Source organism: Phascolarctos cinereus, unplaced genomic scaffold, assembly GCF_003287225.1.
Source record: "Phascolarctos cinereus isolate Bilbo 61053 unplaced genomic scaffold, phaCin_HiC Scaffold_4;HRSCAF=312, whole genome shotgun sequence".
NCBI lineage: Eukaryota > Metazoa > Chordata > Mammalia > Diprotodontia > Phascolarctidae > Phascolarctos > Phascolarctos cinereus.
In genome coordinates this window covers 645,543,623-645,559,352 of record NW_027555847.1, presented here as the reverse complement: position 1 = coordinate 645,559,352, position 15,730 = coordinate 645,543,623, and the positions used below count along the sequence as shown (strand labels likewise).

Here is a 15,730-nt window from a genome sequence, read left to right as displayed (position 1 = left end):
GTATCTTATTTTTTCCAATTACATGTAAACATAGTTTTTAACATTCACTTTGAGTTCCAAATTTTTTCTTTCCTCCTCCCCAAGACAGCATACAATCTGTTATAGGCTATATATGTAACAATCCTATTAGATATATTTCCACATCAGTCATGTTGTGAAGGAAGAATCAGAAGAAAAGGAAAAAACCATGAGAAAGGAAAAAAAAGAGAGAGAGAAAAAAATAGTATGCTTCAATCTTCACGCAGACTCCATAGTTCTTTCTTTGGATGTAGATAGCATTTTCCATCATGAGTCTTTTAGAGTTGCCTTAGATCATTGCATTGCTCAGAAGATCTAAGTCTATTAAGGTTGGTCATCACACAGTGTTGCCATTATTATGTACAGTATTTTCTTGGTTCATCAGTTCATGCAAGTCTTTCCAGGTTTTTCTGAAATCTACCTGTTCCCATCATTTCTTGTGGAACAATAATATTCCATTACATTCTTATACCACAACTTGTTCAGCCATTCCCCAGTAAATGGGCATCCCTTCAATTTCCAATTCTTGACCACCACAAAAAGAACTGCTGTAAATATTTTTTGTGCATATGGGTCCTTTTCCCTTTTCTATAATCTCTTTGGGATGCAGACCTAGTAGTGGTACTGTGGGATCAAAGGGTATGCACAATTTTGTAGCCCTTTTGGCACAGTTCCAAATTGCTCTCCAGAATGGTTGAGTCAATTCACAACTCCATCATCCATACATTAGTATTCCATTTTTCCCAACTACTTTTCTAACCTTTGTTCTTTAAATGCCCTTTTAACATCCTCTCTAAGCACCTATAGGACTGGGAATCCAAATGTGATAGCTCTGTTGACCTTAATAGTGAAAAAAGTTATTATCAAAATCTTTATAGATCTTTTACATTTTTCTTCTGTTATCCTTCTTATACTTTCATCCTTAAATACATTTAGGATGAGTTGGCATAGTTGAGTCTCTTGCCAAGCTTCCTTCAAAGCAGTTTAATTGTTCTACATGTACTTAACTTTTTACATGTTATATTTCTTCAATAGAATACAAGCTTCTTGAGGGCAAGATTGTTTTTGTTTTTACATCCTTGCAACAAAGTATAAGGCTATATATGTCTAGTATATTAATGTTTGTTGGATTTTATGATAATTGGGCCTTTTGCCATCCTGATTTTCTCCTTTGAATGTTTTCCTTTTAGTGTGTCTCTTCTAAAATGTCATACCCAGAAGCTCAACATAATATTCTGTGTGGTTTTGCAATGGAATATGTTTTAAATGTCCCCAAATCCCATGTTCTTTACAGGCTATATGGAATGCTTATTTTGTGCTAGGTCAAGTAGCAGGTGTAACAGTAAAGGCTTAAAATAATTTGTGAACACTTTTTTGTTTTATCTCACTAGAACAGAAAGGATTAGGGAGTTGGTTATGATGGAAAGGAACACAGCTTTTATTGGGATTTCTTTTTGTCTAGTAGTACCCTAGTACAAAACCAGATTCTTCTGTAAATTGCTTTGTTGCAACATGTAGTAAAATGGAAGGAGCCCTGAATTTGGAGTCAGAGGACCTGGATTCAAATCCCACATCTGCAGCTTTCTATCTGTGATCTTTGGCAAGTCACTTACCAGTTAACAGTTCACAGTTTCCTCATCTGTCAAATGAAAAGTTTGGACTACATGACCTTAGGCTTCCTTCTGTCTATTTAGTCTACAGTCGTATGACATTATGACTTCTTCTTTTCTGCACATTGGGGTGGATGGGCTAAATTGTCTCTAAAGTCCCTTCTCACTCTAAGATATATGATTTAGTATACTTTGAAAGTACAAACTATATGTTTGAATTACTATAATATCCTCAAAATTGATTAATACATTAAAAGCAGAAGTTGTTAAGATATAGCATCTAAGAAATTGTATGTGTGTGAGATTTCCCAAAAGCTTATCACAAGAAGCACCAACAGATTAAGGACAAATAAGATGATATAAAAAAAATTTTCCACCCTCCCCCCTCAACCCTGACATAGGAAGATTTCATTGAAGTGCTTTTAAACTCATTGTGAGCTTTGTATGTTAATAGCTGTTTGCAATTTTTTGTGTGTATGTCTTTTTACATTTATATTTATATATCCCCTCTTATTTCAAAGTGAGTGAATAAATGAAAAGCATTTATTAAATACATACTGTGTGCCAAGCATTGTGCTGATTGTTCTGAACACAGACAGAAGAACCTAGATAGCCCCTGCTCCCAAAGTTCTCGCACTGTAACTGGGTGAGACAACATGTAAATCAGAGTTCAGCTATTAACCAAAAAACCTGCAGGTCCTAATGGTACAGGAGCAGGGCAGAAGGCAAGGCTTAGAAATCTTTAGGTTGTGTCAATAGGTCAAATGACAGTAAGGAGAGGAATCAAACAGCCCAGATCACTTCAGGAAGGGATAAGGGAGAAGACAGAAGACTTCCCATTGGAGAGGCACCTGGACATGGTGCAGAGAGAGCTGCTCTTGGAGTTCAAGCCCCAGTTCTTGCACATTTTTACTTCGTGGCTTTGGTCATTTCACTTACCTTCTTAGTGCCATCATTTCAACTCTCTAAGACCATAATATTGCTGACAGGTATTGGTACAGGATGTTCTCTCACTAGGTGTTCCTCACATTAATGAAGTCACAAAAATAGACCCCCCCCCAAAAAAAAGTTGCCAGCATTATTTTTTCAAATGTTCTTTATTGTATCATTTAATTTATTTACTAAGTACATACTAGATAAAATCCATGATGCTAGCTGCTTGGGAGCATACAGAGATAAAATAAGACATTATCCCTGCCCTCAAGGAGCTTACAATCTATCGTTACTCTCTGTTTTTATCTCAAATATTTAGTAAGTCCCTGGATGGTGCTAGGTACCATTGTTCTTAGTCAATAATAGTTTATTAAGTGTCTGCAACGTGCCAAGGAACTGTGCTAAATGATGGGGATACAAAGAAGGTAAAAGAGTCCTGCTTTCAAGCAGGTCATAGTCTAGTAGAGACTACATGCAAAATACTACATACAGAAAAGTTGAACACAAGATAAATTGGAAATAAGCAGCAGAGAGAAAGCACTAGAGTTAAGAAGGATCACAAAACATTTCTTATAAAAAATAGGATTTTAGATGAGAAGCTAGGAGATGGAGATAAGGAGGGAGAGCATTCCAGCCATGGGGGACAGCCAGTAAAAATACCTGGAGGCTGGAGATGAAGTCTTTTGTTTGGGGAACAGCAAAGAGGCCAGTATTAATTGGATCAAAGAGTACCTGTAGTAAGACTGGAAAGGTTGTTGAGGGAGGGGGTGGTGATGTTACAAAGAGCTTTGAACTACCAGGATTTTATATTTGATCCTGGAAGTACTAAGGAGCCACAAGGTTTGAGTGAGGAGATGACATGGTGAAACCTGCATTTCAGGAAAATCACTTTGATATATGAGTGCAAGGTGACCTGGAGTGGTAAGAGACGATACAGAAAGACCAACCAGAAGGCTTTTTGAGTAGTCCAAGTGTGAGGTGATGAGAGCCTGGAACAGATTGGTAGTAGTGTCAGAGAAAAGAAGGGGACATTTAGGAGAGAGATTGTTAAAGTAGAATTGGCAGTTCTTGGCAACAAATTGGATATGAAAGGTAAGAAAGAGTGAGGAGTCAGGAATCACACTGGTATTTTGAACCTGGGTGACAAATTGCCCTTGACAGTATTCTTTATAAAATAAGACTGATGGTGAGAAATACTTCAACCACTCAAGACTCCGACCATATTACCAACATAGTAAAACAAATTTTTGTAACAGTCCCAGCTGATTCAAATTAAGAGAGAACGTAGTAGAATGGAAAGGGCGGAGGACGGTTCACTTGTTCAAGTCCTAAGTCTGTTCCGTGTTCTCTTTTTCTCCTGATTAAGTGACATGTGCAGCAGTTGTTCAGACTCTTCCTCCTTTAGTACCACTTCCTTCCTGATATCCCCATGTGGTAGTGACTTGCCCAAAATATTACCTCACATTCATTTTCTGTATACTTCTATGTTACGTACTGTCTCTCAGTAAAATTTAAGATCCTTGAGGAGAGGGACTATTTCATTTTTGTCTCTGTAACCCCAGCCCATGGTACTATGCCTAGCACATAGTAGGCATTTAATACATGCTTGTTGTTTGCATTCCCTTCTTTTCCAAGTCCTCTTCATAATCCCCAACCCCTGTCTCAACAGAAGTCTTGTCTTCTACTTTTTTGAGAAAATTGGAGGCTTAGTTGTTCCAACAGAAACTGAAATAGTGAACACAAGATCTTAAATTATGATATACAATTGTGGGAAGCAACAAGGCACCCAAATTCACAGTTAGTGAAATGTAACTTAATATAATGCTTGGAAAAATTAAATTTAAAAAAACCTAGCAACTTGATAACTTTCTAGGGGCCACATTTTAGGAAAGACGCCAATAAGTTGAAGTGTATCCACTGGAGGGTAGCTAGTAGGTGATATTAATGTAAAACACTGTTGGTGGTGTCAGTGTTATGTTCAATATGCCTGTTACAACATAGTCCATCTTTAAACATCTACTGATTGTGTGGAGTGTTCTACACTGGACATTGGGCAAAGTAGAATAGCATTAAAGATATCACAAAGTATTCTTTCTTCATTCGTATATATTCATTTTAATTAATTAATAGGTATCTGGGTGGCAAATGGATAGAGTGCTGGGCCTTAAGTAAGTGAGACCTGAGACCTTAACTAGCTATGGACCTTGGGCAAGTTGCTTGACTTCTGTTTTCTCAGTTTCCACAGCTGTAAATTGGGGATAATAATAGGACCTATCCCCACCCCAGGATTGTTGTGAGAATCAAAATAATATTTGTAGAGTGCTTTGCATAGTGCCTGGCACATAGTGATTATTATATAAATGCCAGTTATTATATTGTTATTATTAATTATGACATTTTGAGTAACAGCTATTTAAACTCTCCTGCCAGCCCCCAATCTTCATTGTTTTTCTTAGCTGAGAACAGTTACTAGGCCTTTTTTACTATATTGGCAATAAGTATCATTTAAAAAAAAAAGATGATAAATGAGGTTCTGATATATTTCAGGGAGACATGAGCCATTTATTATTATTCAGTTTATCTCAAGGACTGTACAGGATTTAGGCAAAGTGAAGTAGCAAAGTGTGAAAGTCCAAGAACTTTGCTTTGAAGTAAATCTAAGCAGTGGCAAGTATAGAAGAATACTTTCTGAAAGATCAGTGAATACAGTTTGCTGACAGCATTGTAATGAAAATTTAAATTAATCCTTGTTGAGAAAGCTTTTTGTTTCATTGTTGTGAAGCAAGAATACATCCAAGTGAACAATTAGTTAATTGTGAATTAATGTAATGCACCAAAAAACTAAGCTAAAAAATTGGGAAACTGGATAACCTTCTTAGTGCCATATTTTAGGAAGAATATTGACAATCTGGGGAGTAGAAAAGAGGGAGAAGAGTCAGGCAATAAAGGTTGTCTACTCTGAAATCAATATTGCTCTGGCTTAGATTGCTGATATTTTTTGTAAGTTGTTGGATTTTTAGGTAACTATTTGTGAAGACTATATTATTCAATGATCATCTTTTTTTAAAAAAAATTAAATTTAAATTAACATATTATGTCCATTTTGGAGCAGGGTCAGAAGAACAAAAAGAAGATGAAAAGAAGGTTCAGTTTGATTTCCCAGATGGGTGATGACTTATTTCACTTTAATGATCATGTAGAATGAATCAGAGAAGAAAGCCTTAACTGTTTGTTGGATCATAGATGTAACAGTGGAAGGGACAATACAGGTTATCTAATCTGACACCCTTCTTTTACAGTTGAGGAAACTGAGGCCTGCAGTAGTTAAGTGACTTTCTCAAGGACACACGGGTACTAAATGGCAGAGTTTAACCCAGAGTCCTCTGTCCAATAATAATAAAAAACATGCTACCTAAATTAAATGTAATTTAGTGTCATACTAATTAAATTACCGGTGGATATTTTATGAAGGTAGACAAGATAGCAGCGAAATTCATTTGCAGGTGCGAAAGGGTTTAGAAGCTGAAGGAAGTAATAAAAAAAAAAAGAATAGATATGATGGGAAATGGTATTTCTAGATCTCAAATTATATTATAATGCAGTAATCATTAAAAGCTATTGAGTACTCATTAAAAAAGAAAAACAGAAAAGCAGATCAGGAGATCAAACTAGATTAAAAATATCAAAAGACAAACACAGTAACCCAGTGTTCAGTGAACCCAAGAGCATAAATTCCTTGACGAAAAACTTCATTTGTCAGTGTCTTTTGGAAAACTAGAAAGCACTTTGGCAGAAATTAGTTTTAGACAAGCATCATAAACCATATACTACAGTAAACTAGAAATTGATACATGACTTACATAAAAAAGATCACATCATAAAATTAGTAGAAGAGAAGAAACCTACTATTCTCAAAGTAATCAAGTACCTTTCACAAATTTGGCTAGAGGGAGGTATAGAAGAAATCACAAATAACAGATAATGTCATTTACATGAAATTGAAAGGCTTTTTGCATGAACATATAGTACAGTTAGGATAAGAAGAGAAATTTGCTTGTGAAAAGGATTCATTATATCAGATTTCTCTGAGAAGGATCTAAGATGTAAGATGCATAAAAAATTGACACACATACATGTATGTATAACTAGAAGCCATTCTGCAATGGAAATGTGATTAGAGGATATAAACAAACAGTTCTCAGAAGAATTAACAGATATAAGATTTCTCTAGATCACAAAAAGGAGAAATGCAAATCAAAATGACGCTGAGGTTTCTTTCACCTCAAATCCAGCAAAGAGCACAAGAGATGGAAATAGTCATTTTAGAGATTCTGCAGAAAGACAGTCACATTAATACACTGTTAGTGAAGCTCTGAATTGATCCAAGCATTCTGGAAAGAAATTTAAGATTATACACCCTTTGATTCAGAGATTCATCAGCTGGGCATATACCCCCAAAAAGATCAGTGATACTCCCTCCAAAAAAATCCTCATATATGCCTAAATATTCATAGTAGCACTTTTTATAGTGTCAGAGAACTAGGAGCAGAGTAGGTGTCCATCAACTAGGGAATGGCTTTCAAATTGTTTACATAATAGCTAGCATATAAATGTATGTGTATCACTTTTAGGTTAGTAAAGTGATATAGCCATAGATAGATAGTTGGATATATTTATATATATATGTATGTGTATATATGTACACACACACACACACATATATATGTATATATAGTGTATGTGTGTATAATATCACTGTTTCTCACAACTATGCAAAGAAGGTACTATCATTATCCCTGTTTTACAGGTGACAAAACTGAGAAGTTACGTGACTTGACTTAAGTCCTATAGATGATAAGTGGCTGAATCAGGATTTAAACTCAGGTCTTCCTGACTCAAATCCAGAGTGCTCTCTCTTGTATTCCTAAATTCCCACAATATCACTGTGCTGTAAGAAAATATGAATGTGATAAATATGGAGAAAAATGGGAAGACCTTTCTGAACTGCTAAAAAATTAAGCAAACAGAACCAGGAAAACAACATAGACAGTGACTACAAAAATGTGAATTGGTACACATATATAAAAACAAAACAATTAAAACTGAATGCTCTTACATTATAATATCCAGTCTTGGCTCCAAAGAAAAGATATGAGAAAGAGCCTCCCCAGGTTCTTTGAAGAGAGTGAAAATGGGGGTGGAACACGTGCATGTCATGTGAGACTTTTTTGATAGGTGGTTTAATTTTGTTGGATTTTTCCCCTTTAAACTTATAAAAGATAACGTTTTGCCTGAGGAAGAGGGGAATAATTAAATGGCAGTGTAGATGATGTAAAAACAAAAAGTAAAATTAAAAAAATTGTTTTTAAATTAGATCATCTTGGGGAAAAAAAGATCACCTTGACCATTCTGTAGTTTTCCAGATAAATAAACTGAGTCCCAGAGGACTTATGTCCTTTACTCAGTGTTACTCAATAAGGTAGCAGAGTTAATATTAAAATCCAGAGCTTCTGGCTCCAAATACAGCGCTGCTCCAACTACACCATGCTATCTCAAGCTTTGTCATTTAGCAACTCTAATGATCACATGAGGGAGGAAGAGTCACCTTAACATTGTCATTTTTGAGAAATGATCCTTTGCAGGAATGGTTTGCCCATTGTGGAACGAATCTCAGATAACAGAAGACCACTAATTACAGAGAAGATGTTATTGTAAATGCTTTTCAGGAGTTCTAAGCTCAAAGAATATTTAAAGCGGGCTAGAGATGTTAAATCCCTTGAAATAAGCTGAAGACGGTGTTCTGCTTGATTAACTCAGTGAAATCAAGTATGATTTTTGAATTGTAAAATATATAGGCAACTCGCTTTTTGCAATCCCCAGCTCAGTGAACAAAAATGTTTTACTAAAATTTTTTTATTGAGTAATTCTGAGCCTTGTGTACAGTCATAGCTTTTAGAGCTTGAAAAATCTTAAACATCATCCGGCCCAATCTCATGATTTTGTTTTTAAATGCTTTCTGCCTTTTGTTTACATATCGTCCTTATTTCCAGACATGTTCTGCTCTTCTTCCTCTTTCCTATATTCAAGGAGCCACCCTTTGTAATGAAGGGAAAAAAGAGAGGGGGGTAAAACGAAGCAGTTCAACAAAACCCATGGACCTGAGTGACAGACTATACAATTTTGCGAACGTCCCTTCCCTCAGCTCTGGAAAGAAGGGAGTGTGGTGCGTTTCCTTGCCTCCTTCAGGGCTGAGTTTGGATGTTCTGTTATTGTCCATTGTTCATTTTAAGATTTGGTTTTTTGAGTTTTTCCCTCGTGTGTTTCTTTTTCAAACCCCTCATTTTACAGATGAAGAAGCTGATAGAGAGAGTAATTGGTTTCCCAGGTCACATAGATAAGACCATAGATGTAGAGTTGGAAAGGACCTCAAAAGCTGTCCAGGATATAAGGAAACAAGGCCAAGAGAAAAGAAGTGACTTTCCAAAGGTCACAGAGTCGTAGCGAGTACCAGAACTAGGATTCCAGCCCGGTTAGCCCAACTTCAAATCCCAAACCACGACCGCTGTGCCAGGGTGCCTCTCTGTGAGGATGTTAAATTTATTTCTTTAAAATGCTTTTTTTTATATCAGTGCAATATCACAACTTTCTGATTAAGCCTCTCGATGCTAACACCCTACAAGGACATAAAGAATAGTTTGTAAAGTAAAATATTTTACAACATATTTTCCCCAGCTTGTCGCTTGAGCTACTGTTCTTTTCATGGGAAGCTCTTATCCAAGATTCATATAGACTTAGAAGGAAAGTTTTCTATTCAGATAAAAATAAAGGTTGCAATGTAACTTCAACTGAGAAGACTAGAAGTTGGCCCTCAAATTAAAACCATTTCTGAATTATTCATATAATCTAGAATGTTAGATTTCATTTTAAAAATCCCTTTAATTAACAAAGTAAACTTGAAATGTTATTTTTGCATTAATATCTTTGCCAGCCTTTACTTATTCAAACTGAATCTATTCAATCTAGTTTGAAGAGGTAAGGTAGACCAGAGATTTCCATAGTGGGATTCAGGGCTCCCTGTCTGTCCTTAATGCTCTATATGATCAATGAAAGGATAGGAAGATAAATGGGATCAGTAGCTAGTGCTGGGGTTTATCTCCAGTACAACCACTCCTGCCCCACAATCCCCCCACCAAACCAGATTCCCCCTTACAAACCACACTTGGGGAAGTTATAACCTAATTGTTACCATATCGTCACCGCAGCTCAGGAGGTGCTATTGAGAAAATTCCATTACTACCCCTTCCCCCAGTTTATCCGCCCCTGCCTCCAAGATTACCTGGCAGCAGATGGGAAGTTGGGCTCCCATTTTGTTTCTTTTTTTCTGTCTTTAGTTTCTCTTCTCTCCAATCTATTTTTGACACAGCTACCAAAGTAATTTTCTGAAAACTCAAGTCAGACTGTGTTTCTCCCCTACTTAATTAATAAATTCTAGTGGCTCCCTGTTGACTCAAATATCAAATATTATTTCATCCTTTTTAGTTTACATTTTTGTGTCGGTTTTGTGATTTATATAAGTATGTATATGTAATTTACAAATAAGTAAGTATGCATGTTTGGGATACATGCTCAAATTTTTTCACTGATAGGAGTGACTCAGTCAGCAGTTTAGAGACCCTAATCGGTCAAAAAATAGAACTTTTAGATAAAAGCAACTCAACTAAACTAGCCTATTAAATTGTAAATGAAGAGTTAAATAATAAAATAGTAAATTAGCATATTAATTTAGGGTTAAATAGATTCCATTTAGAAGTAAAAAATCATAATTCAGGATTATATCGTACTTCAAAATGTTATGCAATCATTTCATCACCACAACTCTTTGAAGAAATTAATATAACTAAAATTCTCCTTATTTATGGTTGAAAAAATGTTTGGCCAAATGTTCAAGGCATTGCTTATTTTAAAGGTCTGTGAACTTTGCTTTTCCTAATTTATCAGTGAATCACAAAGGAAAAATAATACAAAAACTATTTCTGCTGCTTTTGCAAGAAGATTGCAATATCTTTTGTGATGTCACTTTGTCGATTTTGTTAAAACATCTGCCAAACATAGTGAAGTAGTTTCACAGAATCTTACAAGTGGAAGGGACCTAATCCAGTACAGTGCTCTTCCTTGTTCATGATTCTCTTCTAGAAGTCCAGGAAATTCCCTGTCAAGAAAGGTGTCATTTTTTTGGCATAATGAGATCAGAAGTTATGATTATAACTTCATGGATATTCCACTTCGAAACAAAGACAAAGGTTTCAACACCATCTCAGACATTTGCCTGCAAATGGTCCCAAGCACATCACTTCAACTGTTGTTGCCTTAGTTTCCTCATCTGCAATAAGAGTTTAATACTTGCACTGCCTATCTCACATGGTTGTTTGAGGAAAATCTGAAAATTTTCAAGTGCTTACTAAATATGAGTTATCACTGTTATTCTTGGTCCTTTTTGAATAATCTTCAGTGTTGGGGAATTTGGTGCTTTTCATAGCAATCTATAGTTGGACAGATTTAATTGTTAGAAAACTCTTGCATATATTATGCTATAAGCTTAATCTCTAACTTTTACTTACCCATTGGTTCAGCTTTTTGGAGTTATATAATTGAAGATTGATTTTGTGTTTATGGTGATGTTACATTGGGAAAATTTTTAATGTAGCACTCTTTTATCTACATACATTATCCTGTTTGTAATCTCCCATTTTTAGTACAAAGTGTTAAGGTGGCAAGAATTTTGATTTTTTCAGGACATAATTTGAGAGCTGTATCTAGCAACTGCTTTGCTGAATAAAATGTTTATTACATACTTGATAATACCTGGACAATATTGTCATGTTTATTTGAAAGCATCTTGTTTCCAAAACAAAGTTTGAAAATACTAAAAATAAGCTAAGAGAGACACAATCCTCATATTGGTGTGGAGGTAACCTGGGTTTCTCAAAAGCATTGCCAATGTAATTAAAGCTCTGATAGTTTTGACCAAGCAGAAAAGGCATGGAGTGTAAGTCTGGTGATAAGTTATGTCAGTAAATCAATAAGCATTTTTTAAGCACCTCATATGTGCCAGACGCAGTATTAGTAAATGAGATGAAGTGGGAACAGTTCCTGGGGGAGACAGAAAGAGGTATATTTAAAAAAAAAATAGATCCAAGGTAATTTAGTTAGGGAAGCTCGAGGCAGGGGGGTGACCAAGAATGGCTTCAGTTTCATGGTGGAGCTTCTGCTGAGTCTTGAAGGAAACTGGGGGTTCTAAGAGTCAGAGATGAAGAGGGAGTACATCGTAGGCACAAGGGAGTCAGTGCAAAGTTATGTAAATGAGAAGTGGGACCTCTAAACATGCCAATTTGGCTGGATTGTAAACTCTGTAAAGGAGAGTCCTGTGTAAATAAGTCTGGAAAGGTATGTTGGAGCCAAGTGGTGATGAGCTTTAAATGCCAAGCAAGGTTTAAATCTGATCCTAGAGTTAAAAGGGATCCCCTTGCACTTAATGAGTAGAGGCGTGACAGCCTAGCTAAATTGAGAGGAACTCGGGAACCTCAGGGATGAATTTTTCAGCCTCAGGTCACAATGACTTTATCCCAAGAAGAAAGATCAGAGCTGTGCTTTATTAGTGGCTGTAGCTTCCATATTAATAAAAGGAGATAACTTGGTGGAATAGGTGGAGCGCTGACCTAAGCTCTGGGTTGAAATTCTACCTTGAAGGCTTATTATTTTACCTGTGTGACTGTGGGCAAGTGATTTAACTCCGTGGTAGCCTAGTAGTTTCCAAATCTGTGAAATGAAGGAGTTGGACTAGAAGGCATCGGAAGTCTCTTCCAGCTCTAGATCTTTTAGTACTTCATCTGTCATCACTCTCCGTTAATAAATGTGACTTTAAAAAATAGACCCTCAAAGCATTGAAGTATTAGTGAAACAAAAGTAAAGTAGAATGGGAAATGTGTACTGCCAACCTGAACCAAGCATTTGATTTTTATACTAAGTATCTATAGATTTTGTTTGAAGACTATTATAAATTTTCTTTTGCTTTGAAATAATTTGTTTCTGTTTTTCTCTTTTCCTCTTCTTGCCAAGAAGGAGTCAGTCACTGTCAGCATAAAGTTAAGAAAGCCAAGCGCTTTCTGCCTTTGGTCTTCTGTTCCCATGAGCCTCCGCCTACGGGTATTACACTCATATTTGCAAAGGCTGTCTTAGTAATGAAAACCCTCAAATAAACAAACTTTGTTGCTGTTTGTTTACAAGTTTGCTCCAAACATTGCTACAAGAACAGTAGTATTTAGTCGCTTATGCGCTGCCCACTGTCTAAGAACTGAGCCACAGGGGCTATGCCTTATAATCTTCCTGGCTGCTGTTGACTAGGAGTTTTGATTTTGTTTTTACTTAAATGCATGTTAATGCAAAAAGTACTTTTGGAGTTTCATTTGGGTAATCCCAGGATTTCCTTAGGAACACTGGATTTTTTCATTCATGATTCCCTAAAACAGCATGCAGATGAATGAAATAGAATGGTTACACTGAATTCAAATAGACTACTTTTCATTGTTTCTAAGGAATATAGAGGAATGCTTGGTAAAAAGACAAATCTATTGTCATCTTTCAGTTTTGTGGACTAGTAAAGGTTATTTATAATAGCTGGTGCATGAATTTCATCAAGCAGTATTCATTTAAACTGCAGTTTCGACTTGTAAGCAGGGCTTAAAGTGTTCTAGAGTCTCTGAAGAGGTCATCCTATGAGGTCTGGCCAGCTGCCAGGATACCCTGTTCTGAATATCAGTGATTCATTTGAATAGGAATCCTGTGGACTTATTTTTGTTGGTTATTATTTGATATAATGAATAGTCCACTTGTTTCCAATCTTAAAAGTAGTAAATCAGCAAAAGAAGAATTAGTCCCATTGAAGAGGGGATAGATCTGAAACATCTAACTATGGAAGGCTTTCAAGGTCATTTTATTTTGTAGTTGAAGGATCGATTTAAATTTAACACTGCCGCTGCATAATGTTGCATAATAATCTAACTCTAAATTCAAGTGGTCCAGTGTATGTTCCCAAGTTACTAGAATACATATCACCTTGTGATCTAAAGATTACTCTTTCTGTATAGGAGTAGGGATTAAGATGGAAGTGGGAACAGGGATTTGTTTTAAGATACTTAAATGCTACATTCAATTTCATATCTATTGAGCCTAGTAATTTTTAAAAAGTTAAAAGATTTTCCACTCTTGAATTACTTGTGATTTTAATAGTGTATTTTTCTCTTTCTTTCCTTTTCTCTTTCCTGCTTCCCCTTCCTTCCCTGTTTTTCCCTTTTCCCTTCTCTCTCTCTCTCTCTCTCTCTCTCTCTCTCTCTCTCTCTCTCTCTCTCTCTCTCTCTCTCCCCCTCTCCCCCCCCCTCTCTCTCTCTCTTCCCCCCCCCCCTCTCTCTCTCTCTCTGCATGCTACCTGGATCTGCAGATGAAATTAGTGGGGACGGTAATATGCATTTTCACATTTGTGTTATTAATATGGCTTATAAACTTTACTAATGCATTTCAGAGGTCAGCTTAAACCCAGAGCAAAGGTTTTAAAGACAGAATATGCTTCAGACACAACCCGCACACATAAAATGTTGTGTTCACCAATGAGCCTTTAAAAAAAAATAAAAATTGGGGGTTTAAGAAAGGAAGGCTTGACACTGAATTATTTATAGCAGTGATTTCTGTTATATGTCAGTAAGAAATCTGAGTTGCCTGTGTTTGCACTGATAAGATTTTATAAACCCCTCAGGAAAATGTTTAAACCATATCACTAAGAAAATTTTATGTTTTAAATTAGAAAAATATTTTTCATAAATGGAATTTATGCCATAGGTCAAATTAAGATTCTAACCCTTTAGATTCCTGTTGGTCTGTGGACATTGGAGGAAAGCATGAGAAGGGAAACATGAAAAGACAATTAAGTATAGGATACAATATTAAGAGCTCTGGCCTCAGAGTCAGAAGACCTGGCTTCAGTCCTTCCCTCTGTCACTTAGTAGGAGATTGACTCTGGGCAAATCATTTAACCTTTTTGAGACTCAGTTGCCTTGTCTGTAAGACTGGGATTGTTGTACTTGTACTTCTACCTTACAGCATTAAAAAAAGAAGCCCTTTGTAATCCTGCTAAGATGGATTCTTCGTGGGTATGTCTTCTGTGAGACTGAGCTCCCTTACTATATGTAATCTTATCTTCTACACTTCTGTCCCTGTCTTTCCTTGTTCCTCCATGTAGGAACCACTCAGATCACTGGAGTTTTTCTCTAATTCTTTTATTATTTTATGATTCCTAGCGTAAGTCAGACTAGCTACTTCTAAGCAGTGAAGTGTTATGTAAATGCAATCTATACTAATATATATACTTTATATATAATATCCTTTTATAATATTATTTGACTCCATAACACTAGACTAACAATAACAAATGCCAAAAAAATGGAAATACTAAATAATATCTATGAAAAAATGAGAAACAGTTACTCCTCAAAATGTGACATCATTTTTAGAGTACCATTTTGTCACTTATCTAGTAACGTGCCATTTAGTGGTCCAGATAACTGTGTAAATTTGAAAGAGTTTAAAATTTGTAAATTGTAATTAAATGGAAAGAGGAATAACATTTCTTTTCATTCTTCATTAAAGAACTATAGCATATTGAAAAATTTTACTAACATTGGTGTGGTGTGATAAAGCCTGGGAGTCATGAGCAATTTATGAGTGTATTTAAGTGAAATGCCATGTAATTACCTTAAGTAATGTGGCTGTGGAAAAAAACGAAAGTCTTTTTTTATTTAGTTCAAAGGTTCTTAAACTTTTGTGTCATGAACACCTTTGGCAATCTGGTGAAACCCATAAATCCCTTCTCATGTTTGGTTTTTTAAAAATCATAATTAAAGGCATTGTTAAATTTTAGTTAGAGGTTATTGAAAATAAGGGTAAAATTTTGTTTTCCCATCCAGGTTAATGAACTTACTGATGTAGTTTTATGTTCCAAATAAGTAATAAAATCATCACCATTATTGTCATCTGTCCCTTGTGAAAATGTGTAATGGATTCAACTACCCATCTACACAAATTTTAATTTAAGAAAAAAACCATTTTTCTGTGTATGCTTG

At 35.7% G+C, this 15,730-nt stretch overlaps 1 protein-coding gene across 12 annotated transcripts in view; it reads left to right on the top strand.

The window, feature by feature from the left end:
* PTK2 (protein tyrosine kinase 2) overlaps positions 1-15,730 on the top strand; it is a 437,298-nt gene that overhangs the window by 295,299 nt on the left and 126,269 nt on the right. For 10 of the 12 annotated variants that reach the window (XM_078153772.1, XM_078153765.1, XM_078153766.1 and 7 more), the window contains one exon: positions 14,056-14,073. The exons of the other annotated variants lie outside the window; for them this stretch is intronic. In XM_078153772.1, the coding sequence (XP_078009898.1) occupies positions 14,056-14,073 (18 nt within the window). The remainder of the gene's footprint in view (positions 1-14,055; positions 14,074-15,730) is intronic. 12 annotated transcript variants of the gene reach the window in all.